The following is a 15,581-nucleotide window of genomic DNA, read 5'->3' as shown; positions in this document are numbered from 1 at the left end:
TTGCTGTTGTTTTTTTAGAACATCATTGTGGTTGAATATACAAATGTAGTGGGAATTATGAAAAGAAAATTCACTGAAATGTAATGTAATCTTCACAAAGATGTAGTCTCTTGATGTACCAAACCCTACAATTAGTACAATTTGTAGTACAATTAGTAATTAGATATAATAGACAGTGGTTGTAATGACTGTACTTAAAAGGATGGTTCACCCAAAAATTATTATCCCATAATTTACTCACCCTCAAGCCATCCATAACATGGTTATCCATAACCAAGCCAGGCATGGTTTAATACAGTGTATAATAATATTCAGAGCCCACTTGACCAATGCCCAATTGGCCAAATTTTTCCAAGACAGGAATGCAGTCTGCAACTGTTACAAATATTCACCTGCCAATCCCCTGCCGATATTTTGGAGGTGTTCACAGTTGGAAACTTTTTGGCCCAGTGTATTTGACGCACTTAAAAAAGCTCTCAGCTCTAATATAGACCCTGATCCCTTGCAAGCCCTCTTTGGGGTTTCATCTAGGCCTGCATTGACAGCCCAAGATCGCAAGGTTGTTGCTCTTAAAAAATTAAAATTGAAATTAAATTAAAATTAAAGGCCTATCTTGCTCACCAGTAACTGACAATGAATAATATTTGCCTGCAATTAGAAGGAACTTCTTTTCTTCTTTTCTTTTATTTTACCTTTCCGATTTGTTTGCTTGTTTCTTGTCCATTTGAAGGTTTAATAATGGACAATGTTTTACTGTTTACCCTCTCATCAATGTACCATTCTGTATCATCACTCAAAACACCTATAAAAAAGATTTGGAGTATTATTTTTTTAAAGAATGGACGTTAAAGTTCACAAAGTGGTTGCACAATGCAGTGTTTAAAGTCTCAACTCCACACAATAGCCCAGCATGTTTAATAACATCTGTTCAGAGGAAGGTGCACAGTATCTGTTTTCACGTCAGAGGTGTTGAATCAGCTTCTCATCCTGCTCTGTAATGCATTTTATGTGCAGTCCAGCAGCATTTCTGTTAATGATTTATGTCGGATCAACCTCTGCTGTTCTCTCACTCTGCCATCTTCATCCACCGATCCCTCTGCTACACTCCACATCCATATTCCATCTGTTCAACAAGCTATGTCTCTTAGTAAAAAACTATTTTACTGTTTATCTTACTGGTTTTGCTGACACCGATTTTTCCTCTCACTTAGGCTACACTTATCCTTTTCCTCCCATCATCAATCACTCTGTGTTTATGACTGCTCTTAAAGGTATGGTAGGCATTTTTTTTTCATAAACACTTTTTGTTATTCTGGTTGAAAATCCTGATGGCAATCAATTATAGAAGTGGTCTAAATATTTAAAAATGTGCATATATTTTCTGTAGAAGTCTCTGGACCAAAAAATATTCGTCCAATCACTGCATTCGGTCCGAATGCAATGCAGAATGCAGAATTTTTAGTTATAAACTCATCGTTTCGAAATAGTTAGAATTGCGATAACTTGCAACTTGTTATAAAGTCAGAATTGAGCGATATAAACTTGAAATTGTGAGGGAAAAAAGTCAGAATTGTGAGATTAAAAATTGCAAATGACCTTTTTATTTATTTTTTATTCCGCAGCGGATACAAGCTTCCATAGTTTCCAGCTTTTTAAAGTAAATTAATGAAAAATATAGCCAGCTAAGAGGTGTGCAGTCACTGTAGAACTCTAAATCTATATTGTTTATCTCCAAAATTACAGATAATTTTAAAAGATGATCACTCCAGATGTTTTACTCTTATTGTTTACTCTCAGTCATCAATATCTGAGGGACGTGTCTCATTGACTTATCACCTACTTTAACTTCAAGTGCTTTAAAAGCGGTAATAGAACAGGCTGCTGACAATAGCATGTGTTTTTTGCATTTAGGTAATGCATTGTTTTGACAGTTAAATAGATGTTAGAATGCTGACGATTTTATAACAGCGAGACTGCCAAACTGTCCACAGAAGTTCTCTTAATGCAGAATTTGTTACATATACTCACTAATCATTAAAGAAATTGTTTAAAGGGATAGTTCACCCAAAAATTCTGTCATTAATTACTCACCCCAATGTTGTTCCAAACCCATAAGACTTTCATTCATCTTCGGAACACAAATGAAGATCTTTTTAATGAAATCTGAGAGCTTTCTGTCTCCCCATTGACATCTACACAACTACCACTATCAAGCCTCAGAAAGGTAAGACATCATTAAAAAATAATAATAATGGTTTCCATTAAGAACTGTTCACTGAATGATTTTTTGGGGAACTAAAAATGCTGCTAATATGTTATTGCTGTGAAAAAAACCCTTTTGGAACCTTTATTTTTAGAATTGTTTGCGAATGCAGCTTGGCCAGTTCTAGTGATGCAAGAACAACTTTGCCCATTGTTGTGTTGCAAAATGTTTTGGCATGGAATTAATAATCTGTGCTAGTTACACAGCTGCATTTTTATAGTGTAGCCTAGCTATTATGTATTTGTAGCTACTTGCAATATTTCTGAAAATGACTGGCCTACAGCAAGTAGCAAATCATGGTTCATGGCTGTAATTTACGGGTGCTTCTATAGCCTATTCCGCCCAAAAATCCTGTTTTTATTAGGAAATACATCACCACAGAAAAAGAAAATTGAACCGTGAGTGATTTCATGGGGGCTTTGATGGTTTTTGAAATTACAAGAGGAAAAGTCTTTCGGTTCTCTAAAATGGAAGAGAAAATGTCTTTTTTTTATTATTATTTTTTTAGAAGGATTGCATTTCAGAATTGCTAAATGAATATTGGCCGAGAACGATATGCATGCAGCTATAAAAGTAGTCATCATCATCATCGAGGCTGTTTAACCATCATCCACCGTTATTGGTCGCCCTAATAAATAAATAAGTCGCGAGAGGAGCTCTGCAGCCGAACTGCTGATGTCAGGCGCTTCAGTGCTGCATTTCATACTGCAGGGTGGATGGCGACCGAGATCTTCTCCGGATTCACACATGCGAGCCTGACAAACAACATGCGGACTGTCGTGATTATATCGGCGCTACTGTTATACCTGGCCCCGTTAGGGAACACGGGGAAAAGGGTTTTTAAATGTCCGTCCTCATGTAGCTGCTCCAAGGAGTCTATCATTTGCGTCGGGTCCTCGCATGTCCCGCGATCCATTCCCAACGATGTCAGTTCACTGTAAGTCACTCGTTTTTCTCTATTAGACCATTTAGTGGGTTGTATTCTTGTGCTTGAATTCAGAGCTTAGTTGGAAACAAAGCATTTGCATGACCATATTCAGTCATACATTGCCGTTATAATCTAGGCTATGTAACATATTTTGTGTCTGAATTGCACTGAATGTCTCATATGGCCGGTGTTTTACAGGAGTATTGTGAATGGGACCTTCTCTGAGGTCAAGGAGGCGATGTTCTCACACATGCCGTCCTTACAGTTACTGTAAGTGAAGCCCATCTGACTAAGCAAATGTCTATAGCATGCTAGTAATTCTCTTGTAAACTGTTCTTCTCATTAACTTACATTTGTAGAAGAATTTAGATTTTTTATAGTAGGCCTAGCTAGAAAATCGCTCCGATTTTTGTACAGAAATCATATTTGCTATAAACTTAAATCCACTGTCTCCTTTTGGTGATTATCTTTTCCTTTTTAGCTGAAATACAGTTTAGCTAATTGTTTTGATAAATTTACATGGCGGTAGTATCGCAAAAAGAAAAACAATTATTTTACCTACCAAATTATTATGCAAATTATTTTATATAATTATTATGCAAAACCAAAAATATTCAGTTGACCTTACTATTGGATAAACTGCTTTCTGAATTAAAAATAGCTGTCTTAATTTAATGAAAGCAAATATTTTGACCTATAAAAATGCATTCAGCCCTTTGAGTAAGTATCTAGTTGCTTTAGATGCATATTGCACAATTTGTTAAACGTGTTTTGCCTTGAGCTATTTAGCACTGGAATCCAATGCTCCTACACATGAAGGTTACGTTTGGAAGGTCTCTTTGAATCCCCCCTATAGCTATTTAAAAAGTCAGGGGACATTTGCTTTCAGAAAGTGACAGTTTTCCTCCCGTTCCCTTTTTGACACTGAGTGAGAACATAGTGTCTTTTCCATTCTGTCATTGGCGTAATGTAGGATGTCAGCGATTTGATACACTGACTTAGGGATATAGAGAGATATGTGCCTGCCCTGGCACTCATTGAGTGAGAGGGCAAGTTTTATTTGTGTATCGAAACACTGTGCAAAACACTCCATTTAAATAGCACTGCAATGTAAACCCTCAGCCTGATAATGATCATTGATAATGGTTGTGACTGTAAACTTTGACAGGTTGCTGAACTCCAATGCCCTCACTACAGTAAGGGATGATGCATTTTCTGGCCTTCCGCACCTTGAGTACCTGTAAGTTTTCTTTTAAGGATTAGTTATGTATATAAATGTCTATTGCAATACTGTTGCTATAGGAATGGAAGGTCTAAAGTATTTTAAGTAAACCAAGATATGTTGGGAAGCTGCAAGTGATATCTGAAGTTCTATGTGTGTTTGTTTACATATTGAAGATATGCACACAGTCTTTGAACATCTGAATGCATAATAATCCTAAATGTATTCTATATATATTTAATTAAAATGCTTTTATCTTATTTGATTTACTTAATTGTATAGCATATTTCTCACAGTTTACTTTATTAATGGTTCAGTTGATCATCCTGGTTCCATATCATGTAAACTGACCATTATCTTTTACTCTTATTTCTCTCTCCATTCTTTAGGTTTATAGAAAACAACAAGATTGAGACAACATCAAAATACTCTTTCAGGGGACTTAGGGATTTGACTCATCTGTATGTTTTATTACAATCAATTAATGTACCGCTGCTAATTATTTGATTTGTACATTACTCTAAAGTGTTGCTGTCTCCCTCACAGGTCTTTGGCAAACAACAACATTAAAGCTTTGCCCAGAGAGCTATTCATTGATCTGGAATCATTGATAGAGTTGTGAGTCTGAATTTCTGCAAATGCTTACTTAGCATTGTAGTAGACTTTACTGAATATGATATGTTCCTCGTTTCACAGACAGGGCTTCAATTAAGCCAGGATTAGGCTTTAGTACAACTAGGACATTTAAGTAGCTTTTAGAACCGTGCCTTAGTAACATGACTGGTGTGCATCTTGAGACAAAACAATCGCACTGACATATTTTAAGATATGTCAGTCTCAGTGCAAGTTGCTTTCAGTTAAAAAAGCTCAGACATGCATTTTAGTCTGGGAATAGCTTAAGCCTTATCTTTGAAACTGGGGGAAAGTCTCTATATTTAAACCTACAGAAAGGGGCACAATATATTAATCTATTCATGCTTGTTGATTGATTTTGTTCCTATGTATTTCCTTGCAGAGACCTGAGGGGTAATGTTTTTGAGTGTGACTGCCGGGCGAAATGGTTGATGATGTGGCTAAAGAGCACGAATGCCACTGTATCAGACGTCCTCTGCGCCGGTCCTGAGGAGATGAAGGGCAAACGGCTCAATGACATGGCGAGCTTACATAACGAGTGTATCTCTACAGGTATGTGAATGAGCGTGTGTGCATGCTTGGTATTGTGTGTGTAAGCCTTTTCAGACTATAAATCCAATCCAGTGCCTTTTGTTTGTTGTTTATAGCTATTCACCAGTAGAAACAATTCGGTAACATTTCTAAATTCTTTTATGGATTTTTGACCTGGTATTGTTTAGTCAACATGTCGTAACAGGACTTTCAGGTGAAACGACAGACTTCTCTCAGTTTATGTAAAGTATGCAGGACTTCTGCAACACATTTTTGCTTTTTCGATAATCCATTACACTAAGATGCACATCACAATACAGAAGAAAAGATCTGTTGCCACTTCCATTTCATCGACTTTAAAAGCCAATGGATTGGAAAACATTTACATTTATTCAATAAGAAGTTACTTTTGGAAATACACCCCCATTTCCAGAAAAGTTTTGACATTTTGTAAAATGCAATAAAATCAAGAGTCTGTGATTTGTTAATTTTCTTCTTCAGACAGGCAGTCAAGCACATGCACTCTATGGTGTAGAGTTTCTAATAAACCACTGTTTTAGCACATGCACAAAGAGAACTGGCATTGTCTTGCGTCCCAGGAAAGATGTCATCCTGATTGCAGTATGTCTCTGTATAATCCCAATATATGCCTCCACATCAATGGTACCTTCACACATGCAAGTCACCCATACCGTTTTGTAGCCTGGAAATCCAGACCTAAATCTGAAAGATTAATGGTCTGGCATCGACTAATGAAAATCAGAACCAAGCATGCATTTGAAAATCTCACTGCACGCAATTGGATAACACTACGACCAATCACAACAAGCCCCTTCCGCTTAGCTACCAGCAGAGCTAACTGGTAGATTAGACTCTTGCCGTATCCGGTCGGCAAAACAGCAAAAACGCCCTTCTAGCAAAGGAACGATTCGAGCGGCGTCTTCTGATCCTCTTTTAGATAAAAAGCCAAGTCTAACTTGTTCATTGTAGCGGCCAAAGCCATTTCAAACAACTGGTGTTTATCCATAGCCATCTTGCAATGTTTACTAATGACTTTGGCGCTGTCGTCATGTGTTTAGCTCGCCTCTGGCCCGCCTATATCAGATAACCTGATGTGATTGGTGCAGCTCGGCTACAAGGGCATGTTTAATGAGCATCATTACTCAACGCCAGAGTAAACTCGCTGAGCAAATTCAACTGTGCTTTTGCAAGAACTCTGGATTTCCAGGGTAACCGTTTTGCACCTGTTGCTGATGAAAGTCTGGATAGTCCTTTTCATCTTTGAGAATGGGTTTCGGGTTGAGAACTCAATGTCCATTTTTTCCAAAAACAAACTGAAACATGGACTCATTTGACCAAAGCACATATTTGCACTGTTTTTTGGAGCATCTGAGATGAACTATGAATGTTCTACTATGATGAAGTAGATTTTTTTCTTGATGCAGCGACAGACTGTTAAGTGACAATGGTTTTCTAAAGTACTCCTGAGCACATGTGGCTGTATTTAACAGAGTAGCATGATGGTTTCTCATGCAGTGACAACTGAGGGCTCAAAGGTCACGCACATACAACGGAGGTCTCCTCCCTTGCCCTACACAGACAGATTTCTCTAGATTCCCTGAATGTTTTCACAATATTATGTATGGTAGATAGTGAAACACCTAAATTCTTTGCCATCTTGCATTGAGAAAAATGATTTTTGAATTGTTTGACAATTCTCTCATGATATTTGGCACAAAGTGGTGAGCCGTGGCCCATCTTTGCTTTATACCCAATAATGATACCCTCACAAATTCACCTGCTAATTGTGGACTGTTTCAAAACACTTTAACTGGGATATTCGTTCATTTTTTCACTTTTATTTAGCCTCTGTCCCAACTTTTTTGGAGCCAAAATTTGTTTACATTTACAAAATAAAATTAAGTTGGTCTGTGAAAACATTGGAAATATTGTCTTTATACTTTTGTCAGTCAAATGAAGGTTTAAGAGAATTAACAAATTACAGATTCTTGATTTTATTGCATTTTACAAAATGTCGTATTTCATTGACACGTTTCATGTCTTACAAAGAATACTTTCCTTGGGTATGTCTTCAGGTGTTTCATGCAGCTAATCATGAGATACAAAACTACTACTTAGTAGTAAAGTTACTAAGGCTATGTCCACATTAATCCGGATAAAATAATTTTTGAAAATGCTTTTCCTCCATGTTTTGGCCTTTCATCCACACTGAGATGATGTTTTTTTCCAATGAAAACTGAGCTTTTTGAAGATGCTCTCCGAAGTGGATACATTTGAAAATGCCATTTTTGCATTGTAGTGTGGACTGAAACCGATGATGCATGTTTAGTCATGTTACGCATATTGCACCATATATATATGGTTATAACTGCATTGTTCTGTCTGCTATTCACTTTCATAGTGTTGCTAAAGATAAATGTTACTTTATATTACATTTCTGCAAAGATAATGTACTCAAAATTGCTGTCCTGCTGCAAAACACGAGGGCAATTGTCCTTTTAGACCATACATGAAATGGCAATCCAGTGGGACCTGGAAACACCAGTAAGTAGTTGGATATTTTAGAAGAATAGCGTGAGAACTGTATTATGTCTGGTTTCTTGGTATCACCTCAGGGAGCTTTAATGATATTTAACACATGCGCAGCATGGTGATTTAAGCCACTTTTGGAAAACACTTAAAAACGCTAGTGTGGACGAAGAGTGTTTTGAAATGGCATTTTCAAATATATCCTGATTAATGTGGACATAGCCTGAGATGTCATTTTACCATATGTTGGCCAGATTTCATTCCTCTCCACTCTGTGCCTACGGAGTCTTTGTCTGTGGACACCTTCTCCCACAAGAACGACGTGTACGTGGCCATCGCTGCTCCTAATGCAGAGAGCTGCTTGGTGCTCCAATGGGACCACATCGAGATGAACTTCAGGAGTTATGACAACATCACAGGTGCATTCATGGTAAAGTCATGATATTAATGATTGTATGATGCAACAAATCTCATGCAGTGTGTTTTCTTTCATCTCAGGTCAGTCCATTGTTGGCTGCAAGTCTGTGATTATCCAGAACCAGGTCTTTGTCATTGTTGCTCAACTCTTTGGTGGTTCCCACATCTATAAGTTTGATGAAGACCAAAGCAAGTTCACAAAGTTTCAGGACATTGAGGTATCTAAGATTTCCAAACCGAATGACATCGAGGCCTTTCAGATTGGTAACGACTGGTTCTTCATCATCGCTGACAGCTCGAAGGCTGGTCTGTCCACTCTCTACAAATGGAACGACAAGGGCTTCTACTCCTACCAGTCCCTTCATGAATGGTTTCGTGATACAGATGCAGAGTTTGTCAATTTAGATGGTAAGGCCCATCTTATCCTTGCAAGTCGTTCCCAAGTTCCGGTCATCTATCAGTGGAGCAGGAGCACTCAGAAATTTGCTTTGCAGGGTGAGATCCCTAACATGGAAGATGTAGTTGCTGTCAAGGCCTTTTGGATCAAGGAGGAGCTTTATCTGGCCATGACCCGGTACATCGGTGACTCCAAAGTCTTGCGTTGGACTGCTAAGGAGTTTTCTGAGGTTCAGGCCCTTCCTTCAAGAGGCTCCATGATCCTGCAGCCTTTTTCCTTCAAAGAGAGGAACTACCTGGCTCTGGGAAGCGACTACACCTTCTCGCAGATCTATATTTGGGATGCTGAGAAGAAGGTTTTTGAGCGTTTCAAGGAAGTCTACATCCAGGCTCCACGTTCCTTCACCGTGGTCTCCACTGACCGGAGGGACTTCGTATTTGCTTCCAGTTTTAAGGGCAACACACAGATCTATGAGCATATCATCATTGATCTGAGCCTTTGAGTGCTATTGTGGACACAGTTATTGAGGCACGTCTGCTCAGCAGCAACCCCTCCTTTGGCAGTTGGACATTTTTCTGGGTAATTCAATTAGTGGGTTTTGTAACGAGAGAGACATCTGGGAAGCAAATGGAATATGGAATTATCAGGTTCATAGTAAAATAAGTATTACATCATGCATCTGTGTTGTTTTACATAGATTCTGGGAAGGCCCTGACATTTTTCTGTTGTACTATATTAGAATTGTTAAGTATTATATATATAACAACTCCTCAGCCCTGCTGAATCAGAGAACATTTCTGCCGAAAGTATGGTGCAAGGACTGCGTAAAAGAGTTGCACTTGTCACCTGTAACAATCTAAATCACTCTACATAACGATATATACTGTACCTTTGAGAGCCTTTCAAATATCTGTATGCAACAGCTGATAGCATGCATGATGGCTGCAACATTAAAAAAAATACAATCTTCAGAGCTGGCATGCAGATCGACAAGTGACACAGGTGACAAATGCAGTCCTATTATCTTTAGAAATATTAAGTAATATTTTACCTCCTTGTTCACCATTTATTGAAATCATATCTCTCTTTTGGTCAATGGTCTAAGTTGTAATGTCAAGTAATTAGTCAGTTAAAAGATTCGCCTCTATCATATTTATTAGGATCTGTTCAGAGTGAAGCAAATCAAAACTTAAATTTCAGCTGTGTGGTCATTAAGCAGAAATGTGGGTTTATGTGGTTGGGTATATTGAATTCAAGCCTTTCGTGAATGAAAAAGAGAATCTTTGCTTAAATACAGGGAAATTGTCAAAAGCATAAACCTTTAAAACCATCATACTAATTAATACAGAAAGTAACTTAATCTCATTAACTTCAACATCCATCTGTCAAAGACATATTTTTTTGCGCTGTACAATGAATGTAAACAGTGTTTTATTTTAAAAGTGCAGTAAGCGATTTCTGAGAAACGCTGTTGAAAGTGGATCGGACCGAGCACCAAAACACACTGGTAACCAATCCGCAGTAGGGGGCGTGTCCACTCATGATGGGGGAGGAGAGAGAGTGAACAAAAGGAAGATTTGAAGAAGGACTGTAGAAAGAGAGATAGCTGAGAGACATTACAACAGAGAAAAGGTCAGCGGAATATCATTGGGAAAAGAAGGGTTATGATCAGGCAAGAGCTTTAAGATCAGCGTTAATATTAGAAAAGCTTTCCAGCGCTGGAGAGACAGAAGCGGGAAGGGCTGAAAATTAACGAAGAGGTTGTGTTGTTTCTGCTAACCATATGTGAGTAACATTGGTTTTTGGTATGTTTCACAGAATCAAGATATGCTGTTGTTGTGATGTTAGCTATAGTAACAAGACAGTTTTGAGTAGAGGTCGACCGATTGATCAGCCTACCGATTAATCAAGCTTATTTTTGGAATTTTTTTATTATTCATCATCGGCCGATTGTGCTGCAAATTAGGCCGATCAATAGGCAGGAGCATCTGTGAGCAGCTAAGCATTGTTGTGGAACACGTGACATTGCCGCGGGTAACAATACCTGGTAACGAGCCCAGCGGCTATATTATTATAGTAGCCTGTTTTGTATAGATAATCTCCAACGTTATCAATTCTGTTTCTGTCCCGGAGAATTTCTCTCCCTCTGAGGCTGCGTGTGAGATGGAGCAACTCACACTCTGCAGCCATGCCTTGTTAACACACAGCTTCAGCCAGGCACGCTTCTACAGGGGTGCGTCAAACACAAGCAAGAGCACCCTCTGCTGATACTGTAATAATATATTGGCAAAACAGATTTGCCAAACGCTCCCGCGCATTTGTGTTTACGCTCTGGAGAACATCAAATGAATCTATTTTCAATGTGTTTTTGCAGCAGTGAGCAATGTAGACAATCACAGACAATGGCCAATCAGATCATCTTCACTGATCATAACGGAACTTTGTGAGATCGCGATGAACTGACAAAGCGACAGCGTTTTAGTGATTTTAAAGGAAGCAGTCTTGGCTTGCTTTTGAGGCTTCAGCATATAATCCATTGAATAAAACTGTAGTTTTTCATGCTGATAAGAGGACTGACGGCCAGTTTTGTGCACTAAAACTTTATTTTTTTCCATCCAAAAGTTTATTTATTAACTCTAGATTTTTGATGACCTGTATTTAATATTTAATGTATACATATTTTTTAATTTAATTTATACAAGTGCACTGATTGGAGAGGCTTGTGTTGTTTAATAAATGTTTAATTTAAGCAGTTTTTTGTATAACTTTTTTATTACTTAACTGTTTTTTATGATATGAAAAAAAAAAAAAAAAAAACGGGCAAACATATCGGCCAAAAAAATCGCCATCATATATCGGCCATCGTCTGCCCTGATTTCTAAATATCGGCATCGGTCAGAGAAAACCCCATATCGGTTGACCTCTAGTTTTGAGTGTCATTGTTTGTCTGGAGCTGGTGTGCTGCTGGCGACTAACAACAAACACTTGCTTATATATACTCTTGAGCACTCTATGTTCATTTTTTGTTCTTGTCGTTCATTCTTCAGCTTCAGCTATGAAAAAGAGACATCCACTTGCATTGCGTGTTTGTGCATTTTGGGGATGGAGCAATGAAGTTGTGTGTGTGTGTGTGTGTGTGTGTGTGCTTGTTTGGGTTGATTTCAAATATCAACAGTAATTCTCAGAAATTTCTTACTGCACCTTTAAGTACTAGTGACATAAATATTGAATGTAAAACTTATTTTGATAACAAGTGTGTTAAAATAAGGGTGTGTTCACACTTGGCATGTTTTGTTCAATTAAAACGAACCCTTGTGTGATTGCTCTGTTTGTGTGTTTCATTTGAATAAGGGTGTGTTCATACGTGTAGTTTGGTTAATTTTGTCTGGACCAAAAAAAAAAAAACATTTAGTCCTGGTCCGCTTAGCATTCTGGCATTTTTAACACTGAATAACCTCAAGATACCGAACCTAAAGGCATAGGGATACGTCCAGGGATAAGGATACAGCTTTTATGACGTAGCCTATATTTGGAGAAGGACCTTATTCAACACCCAAAACAATGCTGTGTGCTGGGCTAAATGCACTCGTTGTATGTGCGTAGCCTACATATGATGGTATTTTGACCAGGTGGGAACTTGTGAAGAGCTTTTAAAATGTGTAAAGGAGTCAAAACAATGACAGGAATCCCTCCGTCACACACAAAAACGAAGATCTGCTGCAATGAGATCCGGTTCTGATCCCTGTGATGGGCAACATCGTACCTATGATGAGAAAAAAAACAGGAATGCGTGAGCATTCTGTCCTTTTTAGGGTCTCATCTTGCCATTTTGATTCATTTACATGTCTTTGGTTCGTATTGCATTCATATATCATTCGATATCATTGCATTCATATATCCTGGTGCGCACCTTGTTTGGTGCGCACCAGGGTTCGGATGGCAGCCATTGTGAATGCTAAGCAAACCAAGACTAAATGTTTTATTTTTTGGGGGTCTAGACCAAATGAAGTGTGAACACACACTAAATTTTTTTTTTTTTTTTTTGTCATTCATTCATTCATTCATTCATACAAATGTAAACACACTATGAACCTCTTTTCCTTACTAATTTGCTAGTTGGGATACAGAAAGAAAAACACAACCCCACATAATTATTGCAGCCTGCAAAAGCATGATTTTCAGCTATTAATATTCAGTACATTTCAGTCTGTAAAAACTCAATAAAGAATCATTCTTACTTGATCACATAATGTCCTTATTCATATCAGTTTTAGCTTAATCTGATATGCAAAAATAGAACTTTAATTTTGTTTGTTTTTATTCTTATTTGTTGAATGTGAGGCATATGTTTTAAATACTAATGTAAATAAATGCTTATGAAGACTGATTATCATTTGATTATTAATTCATAACAAAAATGTTTTTTTAAATGAATGCTGTTTATAAAACTACATTACACTTGGTTGCTAACAGAACGTATCTAGTTGGTGTTCTAAATCAATAAAGATGGTTAGCTTTCAGAAAGGGAACTGATGAAGAGAATATTATTAAAGTGACTATAATAAACATTTATAATAAACATTACTGGATCAAGGCAAATGGATTTAATTGGCTGAATGCATTCAATTTGATTACATGCTATGGTCAAAAGCTTTTTATTTTTTATTCTTTTTTTTTTAAGCCATCAGCTTCATTTGGTACATATCTAGTCTACAGAATTACAAAGCACAGATATAGTACATTTTAGGTAGCCTACAGTTGCAATGCTGAGAAATCTTATATCATTTAATTGTTAAGATGTTATTTAGGCAAATTCATATTAAAATATAGCTGCAAACAGCGATGAAAGCCCCAAGCCCCGGTGCCAACGCCATCCCGGTGGCTCCAGGACAACTGTGCATGGTGGGCAATATGCTTTTTAAGTGGATAAATGTAAAAGGACTATGTCAAAGTCATATGAATACTCAACATTTACAGCAGACAGCTGGTAACACTATGACCACGACCCCAGAACAGCCACATCCATAAGATCATTCAAACATGATAAATTTCATGTTGGATGTCAAAGGTCACTTTCAAATGAGTGCAGAGTTATCATTTGCAGCTAAAACTTTTATCTAGAAGTCCAGTATGTATCTTAAGGTCTTTATATATTTTTTATTAACATAATTATTAAACTAATTATATAAACTATGTTGTGCCCTACAAATGAACTGGCTCTATACCTTTAGGTTGTTATTCAAACTTATTTAAAAAGAGAAGGCTTAAGAGATTTCTTATTCTTTAATGCAGGCAAAAGCACTTTAATCCTTTACCATGGCAACATCATTCAAGATATCCAATACCCGTTTACAATTTAGCATCTTCAATATATTGGAATCATGTTGAGAAAGTTTGACGTGAATCGTATGACGCCATTTAGAGCTTGATTTAGATTTAGAAAATCCACATTCATACAAAAATAGCTGACTTTCTGTTGGTCGGAGTTAATGACTGTAAATTAGAAAGTTGTCCGGCTAAATGAGAGCAGTATATGTGCTGAGTTTGGTGACTGTAGGGAAAACTAACCCCCCACTTTAGTCAAAAGGTGGCACTTTACTGAGCCCCTTATACACGCCCATTTCTAAGGGTTTGTCTATGTCTACTGGCTGATAACCCTTATGTATTTCACAAATCATGTTTCAAGTTGCATGCAATTTGAAGCATGCTAAGAGTATAAAAGACACCCAAAAAGGATACTAAAGTTTGACGTGTTGCCATGACAACAGTATTCAAGATACCAAGAATCCTTTCACAGGTCTACATCTGCGGTGCCTTGCCATTATTCTGACTAAGTTTGAAGAAAATTGGATAAAAATAAGGGTGATTTCAAAGCCTTTTTAAAATGACACAGTTGTAGTTTGGTTCATTTGGTCTGGACCAAAAAAAAAGACATTTAGTCCTGGTTCGCTTAGCATTCTGATTGGCTTTTTTAACACTGAATAACCTCAAGATTCCGAACCTAAAGGCATAGGGATACGTCTTGGGATAAGGATACAGCTTTTATGACGTTGCCTATATTTGGAGAAGGAACCTAGGGCTGTTGGAACGAATTCCGAAATTCGAATATAATTCGAATATTAAAAAAATCAATACTATTTGAATGCTGAAGTTCCTATTCGAATATTGCTTTTTTATGTATATTTTTAAAATAAAATGCAATCTTGCCTTTCTCGCCGCCTTGGCACACACATGTGAAAATTAAATGCTTTTGTTTCGTCTGATAAACAATAAAGTTTTTGAATCATAACACAATTGTGCACGTTATCCACGCTTTATCATCATAACTGTCAAAAGTCGCGGAGAGGAATGTCTCCACGGTAACGGAGATCAACAATTTGATTCTCAGTCCACACTACAATCAAAGAGTATAGAAGTAACAAGAGGCGAAACTCAATAGAACGTTCCATTGCAACAAACTCACCCATGCGCAGAGCTGCAGCTCCGCCATCTTGGACTGAACGCAACACCGCTGTCATAGGATTGAACTATACCGGTTCAAATTCAAAAGCGGTTAAATTAACTAAAAAGTAGTTTCTAGTTTTTAATATCTCTAGAGCAGACATCCCATGTCTCCCGGAAGATCCGGGAGTCTCCCGCA

General features: G+C 37.5%; 1 protein-coding gene across 1 annotated transcript; it reads left to right on the top strand.

The window, feature by feature from the left end:
• The first annotated feature begins 2,913 nt into the window (after positions 1 to 2,913).
• Positions 2,914 to 11,733, top strand: lgi2a (leucine-rich repeat LGI family, member 2a). The gene is made up of 8 exons (XM_081359590.1): positions 2,914 to 3,200; positions 3,390 to 3,461; positions 4,360 to 4,431; positions 4,803 to 4,874; positions 4,960 to 5,031; positions 5,429 to 5,598; positions 8,382 to 8,546; positions 8,626 to 11,733. Exons 1-8 carry the CDS (start codon positions 2,980 to 2,982, stop codon positions 9,441 to 9,443), a joined length of 1,662 nt encoding a protein of 553 aa, XP_081215716.1. The 5' UTR covers positions 2,914 to 2,979; the 3' UTR covers positions 9,444 to 11,733.
• The last annotated feature ends 3,848 nt before the right edge of the window (positions 11,734 to 15,581 follow it).

This window comes from Scardinius erythrophthalmus (genome assembly GCF_964197995.2).
Source record: "Scardinius erythrophthalmus genome assembly, chromosome: 2".
NCBI classification, from domain to species: Eukaryota; Metazoa; Chordata; class Actinopteri; order Cypriniformes; family Leuciscidae; genus Scardinius; species Scardinius erythrophthalmus.
This window is presented reverse-complemented; position numbering and strand designations above follow the sequence as displayed.

What these genes read in the sequence shown, in the direction of transcription:
- lgi2a (XM_081359590.1), top strand. Translation starts at nt 2,980, where the DNA reads ATGGCGACCGAGATCTTCTCCGGATTCACACATGCGAGCCTGACAAAC. An exon ending in CTTCCGCACCTTGAGTACCT is followed by an intron (nt 4,432 to 4,802) that starts GTAAGTTTTCTT and finishes TCCATTCTTTAG; the next exon opens with GTTTATAGAAAACAACAAGA. An exon ending in TAACGAGTGTATCTCTACAG is followed by an intron (nt 5,599 to 8,381) that starts GTATGTGAATGA and finishes TATGTTGGCCAG; the next exon opens with ATTTCATTCCTCTCCACTCT.